We start from the raw sequence: 10,223 nt of genomic DNA on the forward strand, positions 1-10,223 counted from the left end.
GCCTATCGCCCGACCTCTCCGTCGGCCGGTGCCTTCCCTCGCGCACGTACGGAGACACGTCGCGGCTCGCGAGCGGCGTCGACTTTGTGGCGGAGCGCGTGCAGCTGTGGGGCGTCGCAGAGGAGCCGGCGGCCAAGGCGCGCGCATCGCGGCGGGCAGCGTGGGAGGCGGGCGGCGACGGCGTGCTCGAGGGGGCAGCGTTGAAGCCGGGCGCAGACAAGCTGATGCTCGAGTTTGTCGGCATCGAGCGAGACGGGGGGTTGCTCCGCCGCTATAACGGCTGATGCCAGTGTGCAGTGAGGGGGGAGGGGGCATTTGTTCTCTCGGGGCTTCACGTGGACGACACGTCCGGGCAGGGGCAGAGGGCGCTCTCCCGGGTGGTCAAGGGGGGGGGGGGGCTCTCTCACGGGTGGGGGGGCTCCTTGGTCAACGACCGGAAGACCGCCGACGGGCACGGCTTCATGGAGGGGGACCTGATGGAGGCCTTCCTCGACTGGCCGCCGCGCAAGAAGGAGGAGGTCGGGCCAGGCACACACCAGGCACAAAAGAGAGGCACCCCCCCCCCCCCCCCCCACACACACACACACTCGCACGCACACACTCGCCTCGCTCGCTTGCTCACGCACACCGGGCCTTGCACTTTCAAAGCTGTGGGTCTCCTGTCTTCAGATGTGCAGCTGCGAGAGGGCTAGCCTGGCCCTCTCCGCTTGTGTTTGGAGAGTTGACCTCACCTCACCGCGCCTAGGTCGTCGCTGGGCTCGACATGACCGCCGAACAGCTCTCGCGTGTCATTGAGCAGCTGGCGCGCCTCCACTGACATGTCCACTTTGAGCTGCTTCGGAGGGATCGCGCTTCGTGGATCGGGGACAGGTACCCACGGGACAGTGGTGGAGTGGACGCGAAGGGGCTGGCGGCTCATTAGCAGACCGAGGTGTTGTTCAGGCTTGTACGCAAATTATCAGGGCCGCTCCGGCGATAAATGTTTTCAACCCTACAAAGGTTCCCCCGGCCCCGCCCACGGCCACGGCTAACCATATAGGCAGTCGTGTGGAGTCGTCAGTCTGGGTGTGGTCGTGTGGGCGGCGCGGCATGGCCGGCACCACCCACACGACTAGACGTTGAGGTCCTTGGTGAGCAGCGCCTGGAAGCGAACGAGGCTCGAATGTGTGAGGCAGGATTCAAGGAGGGCTTGGCAAGGGGGCGGGGGACGGCAGGGAAGGCGAGGCTCACATGAAGCGCGAGTGGCCGCCGCCGGCGTGCTTGGCGACAAGAAGTCCACCCCGTTGATCAAAGTTGTCGCCGGATGGAGGGCTGTGTTTCTCTTGATGAGGGCCACGCGCCGGCTCGGAAGAGGGGCTGTCGACGGCGCAGCAGAGCGGCACGCCTTGCCGCTCGAGCCGCCACAACAGCCTGAGGGAGGGTGTAGAGGATGTAGAGTGTAGAGCGCTGTAGAGCTGTAGAGATGTAGAGCGCTCCGGAGTGCTGTAGAGCTGTAGAGCTCTACATCCGCCGCGGGACGAAGCGGGTGCGTTGTAGAGCGATGTAGAGGCTCTCTACAACGTGAATTCTCTACAACAAACTCTACATCATAAGCGGCGAACGAGGCACGGTCGCTCTCCGACATGAGGCGCGTTGCACTTGCCAGTGCTGCCCTGGCCTTCTGTCTGCCCGCCCAATGGGTGGGAGGTGCCTCTGCTGCTGTGGCATGCCTCACGGCTACGACTGGCCGGCGCCTCGGCGCGTCAGCTCGGCTCGGCGTAGCGATCGTAGCCAGCGCAACTCGCCTGGACTCAACGCTCAGCCAGGAGCTCCCGCACACGCTGGCGCGAGTCATGGCGCATGCAACGCGTCTGAATGCTCGCCCCGCCTCGCGCAAATGCGACCGCCCTCGCAGCCGACAGTCCACCGCCTGCTAAAGAAGCACAGCGATGAATGCGGCACCGGCGACGCATGGCAGGCTAGTCATGACGCAGTTATAGGGTGTTGTGTGCCGTCGGAGTGACTGTGTGTCATGCTAAAGAAGCACAGCGACGAATGCGGCACCGGCGACACATGGCAGGCTGGTCATGACGCAGTCATAGGGTATTGTGTGCCGTCAGAGGGACTCTCTGTGTGTCAGGGATAGTCAGGGCTGTCCATCAGAGCTCCAGTAAGCTCGGAGACACCCCATTAGTGCGACTCGACCTCTTTGAGTCACTGCCTTCCCGGCGGTTTGGCTGTAGAGCCTCTACAACAAACTCTACAGCAAAATCGCGCTCTACATCGCTCTACAACGCACCCGCTTCGTCCCGCGGCGGATGTAGAGCTCTACAGCTCTACAGCGCTCTACATCTCTACAGCTCTACAGCGCTCTACACTCTACATCCTCTACACCCTCCCTCAGCTCTTCACACGGCCATCGCAGAGCGCGCGCCGATCGGAGTTCGACGCGGTCGAGGGGGGCCTTGCGGAGAGAGGCCAGCGAGATGGCAATCCTATGGGCACAGTTCTCAATCAAAAAGAGCGCCTTCGGCACTACTCTCTCGAGGTCTCGGCGATGCGCATCGCAGGGTGAGTGTGAACGGGGCAGGAGAGCGGTGTGGGCGCGGCGGGTTCCGTGAGCAACAGGCGTCGCGCGCGGGGATCCAGCCAGGCGTGCAGTTTGTGTGTGTGTGTGTGTGTGTGTGTGTGTGTGTGTGTGTGTGTGTGTGTGTGTGTGTGTGTTGTGTTGTTGTGTGTGTGTGTGTGTGTGTATGATTGTTGTTGTTGGTGTAAGCAAACACACCCCATTGCGTAGCGCTGTACTCGTGTTTGGATTGACGGTGCTGAAGAAGTCCAAGTCGTCGCGGATCTGCCAGTCGGCAGGCAGGAACGGGTTGAAGTCTCCAGGCTGAAGCACCATAAGGGACCAAGTTTGCGTCAGGACTGCCCTCTCCGCTGTCCGCGCATCAGGAGACACAGGACGATTCCGAATGTAGATGTATTTGTAAAAATACGTGTAATACCGGGCGCCACACATGCTGCAACACGGCAGTCACCCGTCACAGGCCGGACAGGCACAATTACATGCTCATCGATTCGTCATCTGTTCATGCGTTCACACGGGGGTCTGAGATCTGCCACGCACACGGTCCGGTCTGTCTTGAGGCATGAGGGTCTGGCCGCCCTCGCAGCACCAAAACGCCCGCCTCGCCTCGCCGCGCGCCCGTTCAAGCGGCCGCGCGGCTGCGCGCACTCGCCCTCGTCGAACGCTTCGACGGGGTGGCGGCTGCGCGGTTCGTGTCGACAGGCGTGAGCACGCGCGAGCTTTCGCGCGATGGCTGCGGCACAATCGGCGCGTGCAGCCGCGGGTCGAGCGAGATTGGCTTTGGGTAAAAGGAGCCTGCGCGTGGGCCGGAGGTGTTCGGGTGACCCGCCCCAGGCGAGTGGAGGAGGGCGCGGCGCGCGCGCGGAGGAGGGTGGGGCTGTGGAGGAAGGGGGGAGGGCGGCGCGCCATGGCCCTCGAAGCGGTCGACGCGCGACGCGCCAAAGTCGTGCGTGCGGGCGCCTATGGGACGTGTCTCGGACATGGCATGGACAGGCCATGGACGCGACACGCCAAAGTCGTGGCTGCGGGCGCCTCCCGACTGGTCGACCGGGTCGTAGTCGCGCTCGTCGTGCGCCTGCGCCCGGCCCGCCCCCTTTGCGCCGCGCCGCCGCTTGAGCCGCTGCGCCGACTCCTCCTCCGCCGTCGCCGGCTCAGCGCACACCTTTCCTGGCGCGGCCTCGTCGGCCCGGCCCGCCCCCCCCGCCTCCGCCTCTGCGGCAGCTCGCTCAGCGGCGGCGGCGGCTCGCTCCTCTGCCGCCGCGGCGCGGCCTTCCGCCGCCTCCGCCCGCTGCAGCGCCTCGCTCAAGGCCGCCTCTAGCCTGCGCACCTCGATGGCGGAGGCCGCCGCGTCCGCCTCGGCCGCCCACGCGCGGGCCTGCGCCTTGTCCGCCCACTCGGCGAGGACGGCCTCGGCGGCGGTGCGCTGCTCGGCGGCGGCACGCGTGACGACCGCACTGCACGCGGCGGCGGCGGTCCGTGCGCAGAGTGCTCTCCGCACCGCGTCGCTCCGCAGCCGCTCCGACGCGTCGAGTGCGGCGGCCTGCGAGGTGGGTGTGTGTGTGTGTGGGGGGGGGGGGGTGGCGGGATGTGGGTGGCGGGGTGGTGGGTGGCGGGGTGGTGGGACCGGTGGGGCGGGGTGGCAGGCTGGTAGCAGGACGAGTTGAGGGGAGGGGAGGGCGCCGGCGGAAAAAGGGAGGGAAAGAGGGAGAGAGGGAGGGGGGGGGGAGGGGGAGGAAAAAGGGAGGGAGGGAGGGAGGGAAAAAGGGCCTGGTGCAAAGGGTGGGGCCAAGGGCCAGGGAGGGGTGGGGCCAGGAAGGCCTTTCGGGAGGGCACCAGCTCGCGGTTGTGCGTGACGAGCTGCTCCCTCTCCCTCGCGCGGAGCTCCTCCTCCCTCGCCCGCTCCTCGTCGGCCTGGCGCGCCGCCTCTTCTGCCGAGAGCCGCTCGCTCCCCGGCTGGCGCGCCACCCGCGGCTTGGAGACGATGGTCCGCGCGCGCGAGACGGTGTAGAGCGTCGAGAGCGTCTCGAGCGCATTCGGCTCGGCCGGCGAGGCGCAGGCGAGCATGAGCGTCTGCGTGGCGCCTGTCAACACTCAGTCATACTTGATGAAGAATTGAGAGGCGGCGGCACCGCGGGCACGCGGGTCTGGGCGGCGCCTCCGAGGCGGTCGGCGAGGACCTTGGTGAGGGAGGAGCCGTTGTACGGCACGTGCGCCGCGCGCGAGCCCAGCGCGTGGATCACGTGGTTGAGGTGGAAGAGCGACAGGTTGATTTGGATGCCCTCGTGCTGCACCTTGCCCTCGGTGCCGGCGCGCTTGGTGCGCTCCGAGCCGGCGAGGTCGACGAAGGTGAGCTTGGGCCGGAGCTGGCCGGAGGCGCCCTCGCTCTTCGGGTCCGCCAGCCTCAGCTCCACCGAGAGCACCGCGTGCGACCGCGACGAGTGCTCGTTGAGCCGCGTGCTACTGGTGGCGCGCGCCGCGGCGCCGCGGGCGAGCAGCGCCGTCACGTCGGCGGCGGACTCGACGAGCTCGCGGCGCGCGGCGGGGAGGCCCCAGCCCGCGCCGTCCCGCTTGAGGTGCAGCCGGGGCAGCTCGCCGTCCGCCGCCGCCGGCGCCAGCAGGTCGTGCACCGCGTCCTCGTAGATTTGAACAAAGCTCGCGCGCGCAGCGGCGCCGGGCGGCAGCCGCTCAAAGATCTGCTCGACCGACATCTGGATGAGGCCGGGCACGCGGCGCGCGCCCGCGCCCGATCCCATCGTGTGCGTCTTCCCAGAGCCGGTCTGCCCGTACGCGAGCACCGTCGCGTTGCAGCCCCGCAGCACGTTCGGGAGCAGCGTCGGTGCGACGCACGCGTCATAGACGGACGAGATGCCACCTTCGGGGCCGCCCACGTGGTCGAAGGCGAAGGGAAACGGCGCGCAGTCGAGCACCACCTCGGGCTTCTCCGGCTGCGGCTGGTGCAGGCACTCGGAGCCGCGTGGCTCGTGCGGCAGCAGCGGACGCACGACGAGCGCGACCTGGACGCACTCGGAGCGACGCGTCGACACCATCTCGCCATCCGCGTTCGGACCGCCGCCGGAGAAGCGCTGGCGGCGGCGCGGCGGATGCTGCTGCTGCTCCGAGGCCGAGGCCGACGCATTGGCCGACATAACACACGCTCAAAAAGCGCAGGGTGTTCGGAAAAGAATTTCTTCAGTGTCTCTGTTTTCTTTCTTACAGAAATGCCGCGGATCAAATTTAGGTACATTCCCAGAGGAGCACCACTGCTGACGGGGTTTGCGAGAGAGAGTTTTTTTGCGATGAGAAGCGATCCGAACGTGGCATTCGGGTGATTAGATCACTAACTACCGAAGAAACGCAAGAGCACTGCGACGCATCGCCATCGGGCTCATGCTAGCACCCACCTCGCGGGCCGATGTTCTGGCCCAGGGAGGCTGCCGCGGAGCACTCGCGAGCCGATATTCTGGCCCAGCGAGGCCGCTGCGGGACACACCGGCGGCTCGGTTCGCTCCTCAACGCAAACTCGGTCGTCGAGCAAGAGTCAGGTGTGTGTGTAAAGGCGGCGCGGCACGGTAAGGGTCGGCGGTAAGGCGGTAAGGCGGCAACAGACGGCAGGCAGGATTTTTGAGAGAGAGAGAGAGAGAGAGAGAGAGAGAGAGAGAGAGAGAGAGAGAGAGAGAGAGAGAGAGAGAGAGAGTTGAAAACCAACTCTCTCTTACATTTTGCAGGACCTCTCGTGTTGGAGAGAGATTTTTAGTCGTGTTGGTCCAAGTGTAAAAAGTTGTGTACCTGTGTTAGTGCCAGTGCGCCAGTCCCCGTGCCCAGAAAGAAAGAAAGCAAGAAGACGGACAACTCAAGAGAGGGATGGGAGGACGGCACGCCGCCACCACACAGGGATTCCCAGAAAGAAAGAAAGAAAACAGACAGCCCAAGTGGGAGGGATGGGAGGACGGCACGCCGCCACCACACAGGGATTTTAAGCAACCCCTGCCTATAGACGAGTACAGCTAAAGAGTACCCGGGGCTCCCCTTGCGGCTTTTGCACCTCCTGTGGAAGCAGCCGTTCAAGCGAGGCGGACCGTGCGACTCGAGTGTGGACTTGTGTAGCCGCTCCTGCGCGTGGCGGCCAGGGGGTGGGTGCTCTGGCGGGGTGCAGCGACTCAGGAATTTAGGTGGGCGCAGAGGAGCGCGCGCCGAGCGAGACTGCGGGCCGAACGCGTTACGAAAGGAAATGCCAGTGCTTTGCCCGGGTTTACGCAAGGGCCCTCCCTGTGGGGGCCCGTGAACATCGTTAGCTTGTGAGCCAGGAAAAGGGTTGGATTTTAAGGAGATTAGGAGTGACGAGTGTGGTGCTAGCCGTCGCCCACCCTAACCCTTGTGGCAAGGCCCTTGGGCGTCTGCCTCTTTCTATCTCCCTTCGCAGTCCCTCGCCGATTCTCGCTGCAACCTTCATGCCACCTCGCGGTCGTCCCACTCTCGTCGTCGTTCTCCCTCCTGTCGCTTCCTCCTCTGAGCTCTGTCGCGTCGCTCTCTCGCTCTCCTCAGGGATTCCCAGTGCAGTGTTGTGCGCTTGTTTTGTTTTGTTGTTTGTGCGTGCGAGAGAGAGAGATTTTTAGCAATACCAAACAACTCTAACACTCACACGTCATTTTGGGCCTGGAGCCCTAGCAAAATGATGTTTATGGAGGTTTAAAGTTTGCGGGGGGGGACAGCCCTGTTCACGCGCGCGCGAGACGTGCAGACAGGGTGCGCGGCGCGCAAATCTTTTACGAGTGACAGTGCGCGCCAGTCCCGTGCCCAGTGTCGTGCGAGTTTAAAATTATGTGCTGCGATTCTCCGTCAAATTCTTTTAGTGCTGTATGTATGTAGAAAGATGAACAACAGTCAAAGAAAGAAAACAGACAGCCCAAGGGAGGGATGGGAGGACGGCACGCCGCCACCACACAGGGATTTTAATCAGTCAAAGAAAAGAAAGAAAGAAAACGGACAACGCAAGGGAGGGATGGGAGGACGGCACGCCGCCACCACACAGGGATTTTAAACAGTCAAAGAAAAGAAAGAAAGAAAACGGACAACGCAAGGGAGGGATGGGAGGACGGCACGCCGCCACCACACAGGGATTTTAATCAGTCAAAGAAAAGAAAGAAAGAAAACGGACAGCGCAAGGGAGGGATGGGAGGACGGCACGCCGCCACCACACAGGGATTTTAAACAGTCAAAGAAAAGAAAGAAAGAAAACGGACAAGCCAAGGGAGGGATGGGAGGACGGCACGCCGCCACCACACAGGGATTTTAAACAGTCAAAGAAAAGAAAGAAAGAAAACGGACAAGCCAAGGGAGGGATGGGAGGACGGCACGCCGCCACCACACAGGGATTTTAATCAGTCAAAGAAAAGAAAGAAAGAAAACGGACAAGCCAAGGGAGGGATGGGAGGACGGCACGCCGCCACCACACAGGGATTTTAAACAGAAAGAAAGAAAGAAAGAAAACACACAACCCAAGGGAGGGATGGGAGAACGGCACGCCGCCACCACACAGGGATTTTAAGGAGAGGAGGGTGTGATGCGCTAGCCGTCGCCCACCCTGGGGGGTCTGCCTCCTCGTATCTCTTTTCGCAGTCTCTCGCCGCTTCTCGCTGCAACCTTCATGCCACCTCGCGGCTGTCCCACTCTCGTCGTTCTCTCCCTTGTCACTTCCTCCTCGTCAGGCTAGCGCTCGGCTGATCGAATTCTCGTTTACGAAGCCGGCCGCTCTCGGCACCGCCATTCGCGAGCGACCTGCGAGTCTCCGCCATGAGCCGCCGCACCTCCCGCCGGCCGCGCTTCGGCTCGGTCAGCCACATGCACGAGGCGGGCGGCGGCGCGGGCAGCGTGCGCGAGGACATCCAGGCGCTCGACTACGACATCGACGAGTCGACGCTCTTCCACCAGGAGCTACTGCGGCAGCCGCTCGAGTACCGGCGGCGGCTCAACCTGTACCGGTGGCTCATCTGCGGCGCCGTCGGCTGCGGCACCGGCGTCCTCGCCTTTGCCATCGACTGCATCTGCGAGCAGCTCTTCGACGTCAAGTTCTCGGTCGCGGCGCACGCGATGACGCTCGCGCTGAGGGGCTCGGGGAGCTCGGCGGCCGCGTGGGTGGCCGGGCTGGCGACGATGAGCGCGATCAACCTGCTCTTCGTCTCGGTCGCCGTCGGCCTCGTCGTCTGCGTCTCTCCCGTCGCGGGCGGCTCCGGCATCCCGGAGGTCAAGGCGTACCTTCAGGGCGTCAAGGTGCCGCGGATGCTGCGCTTCGACGCGCTGCTCGCAAAGTCGGTGGGCGTGCTGTGCGCGGTGGCGAGCGGGCTCGTCGTCGGCAAGGAGGGCCCGATGATCCACATCGGCGCCATCATCGCCGCCGGAGTCTCGCAGGGGTCCTCAAAGAGCCTCAACGTGCGCGCGGCTCACGTCGCCTTCCGTGACGGCCTGAGCCGCGCCTCAGCCCTGCCGGAACCCCCCCCCCCCCCCCTCCCAGGTGCGCACGATGTGGCTCAAGTCCTTCCGCAACGACCACGACAAGCGCGACTTCGTCTCGGCCGGAGCCGCCGCCGGCGTCGCAGCCGCGTTCGGCGCTCCAAACAGAGGGGCGGAGGCACGAGCACGGCTCATCCACACCATCTGTGCATGCGTTTGGTGGCCTAGGGGCTCCGATCGGGGGGACGCTCTTCGCGATGGAGGAGGCGGCCACGTACTGGTCGCAGCCGCTCACTTGGCGCGCCTTCTCCCGCACGCCTCCCGCCCGCGCTCTGCAGTTCGGCCTCGGGGTGTCTAGAGTGCCTCTTGTGTGCCGGAGGCGAACCTTCTTCATTGATTAATTGATTGATGAATCAATCAGTTGAGTTGTGTGCTGCAGGCGAACCTTCTTCTGCGCGCTCTGCTCGACCTTCACGCTCAACATCCTCCTCTCCTCGCGCCGGACGGACCACTTCGGCGCCCTCTCCCACCCCGGCCTCATCACCTTCGGCGCCCCGCCTCCGCTCCAAAGCAGTGACTCTCTTCCGGTCCCCGTCCTTGAGCGTCCTCGAAGCCGCGTCCGCAGGCGCCTTCCTCCCCTCCGACTCGGACTGGGACCTGCGCGAGCTGCCCATCTTCGTCGGCCTCGGCGTCGCGGGCGGGCTGGTCGGCGCGGCCTTCGTCTCTCTCTCGCGGCGCCCTCCCTCCCCCTTCCCCCCCACACCCGCCCCGCCGGCGGCTCTGAGCCGGCGACGGGAGGGGCTCAGAGAGAGAGAGAGAGAGAGAGAGGGGTTTGTCTTCCAGGCGCCTCACTGTCTGGCGGCTGCGCGCTGTCGTGACCGCGAGGTGGCTGCTCCCCCGCGCGCGTGGGCCACGCACCTTGAGCGCCGTGGAGACGCGAGGGCTGCCCCTGCGCCGGCGCACGGACAGGCCTCTTGTCGCCCCCCTCCCCCTTCTCAGGCGGCGGGTCTGCGAGGTGCTCGCCGTGACGCTGCTCACGACATTCTTCGCCTTCTCGTTGCCGCTGCTGCTGCCGTGCGCCGACCACTTTGCGACGCGAAACAGCACTTCGCATAGCGAGGCGCCGTGGCGGCCCGAGGCGCCATTCGAGGAGCCGACGCCCCGCTCGCCCCTGCACTCGCGCACACGGGGGCCTGGCCAGATCCATAAC

At 64.9% G+C, this 10,223-nt stretch overlaps 4 protein-coding genes across 4 annotated transcripts in view; 2 read left to right on the forward strand and 2 right to left on the reverse strand.

Annotated features, from left to right (window-relative positions):
* EMIHUDRAFT_105330 (hypothetical protein) overlaps nt 1–817 on the forward strand; it is a gene marked incomplete at both ends in the record, with an annotated part of 1,754 nt that extends 937 nt beyond the window's left edge. The window contains 2 exons of the mRNA XM_005762637.1: nt 357–518; nt 746–817. Coding sequence (XP_005762694.1) covers nt 357–518; nt 746–817 — 234 coding nt within the window. The remainder of the gene's footprint in view (nt 1–356; nt 519–745) is intronic.
* A 2,132-nt stretch (nt 818–2,949) lies between these two features.
* EMIHUDRAFT_452729 (hypothetical protein) lies at nt 2,950–3,775 on the reverse strand (the record flags this gene model as incomplete). The annotated part of the gene is made up of 3 exons (XM_005762638.1): nt 2,950–3,361; nt 3,473–3,526; nt 3,599–3,775. Coding segments are annotated over 3 exons (404 nt in total), but the record flags the coding sequence as incomplete, so codon positions are not given.
* A 771-nt stretch (nt 3,776–4,546) lies between these two features.
* EMIHUDRAFT_67729 (hypothetical protein) lies at nt 4,547–5,274 on the reverse strand (the record flags this gene model as incomplete). The annotated part of the gene is made up of 2 exons (XM_005762639.1): nt 4,547–4,636; nt 4,705–5,274. Coding segments are annotated over 2 exons (660 nt in total), but the record flags the coding sequence as incomplete, so codon positions are not given.
* Nucleotides 5,275–8,356: 3,082 nt separating this feature from the next.
* Nucleotides 8,357–10,223, forward strand: part of CLC-4 (voltage gated chloride channel) — a gene marked incomplete at its 5' end in the record, with an annotated part of 3,222 nt that continues 1,355 nt past the window's right edge. Inside the window, 5 exons of the mRNA XM_005762677.1 lie at nt 8,357–8,992; nt 9,075–9,232; nt 9,453–9,586; nt 9,639–9,718; nt 10,029–10,138. Of these exons, the coding sequence (XP_005762734.1) occupies nt 8,357–8,992; nt 9,075–9,232; nt 9,453–9,586; nt 9,639–9,718; nt 10,029–10,138 (1,118 nt within the window). The remainder of the gene's footprint in view (nt 8,993–9,074; nt 9,233–9,452; nt 9,587–9,638; nt 9,719–10,028; nt 10,139–10,223) is intronic.

The sequence above is a fragment of the Emiliania huxleyi genome, assembly GCF_000372725.1.
Source record: "Emiliania huxleyi CCMP1516 unplaced genomic scaffold EMIHUscaffold_67, whole genome shotgun sequence".
Lineage (NCBI taxonomy): Eukaryota > Haptophyta > Isochrysidales > Noelaerhabdaceae > Emiliania > Emiliania huxleyi.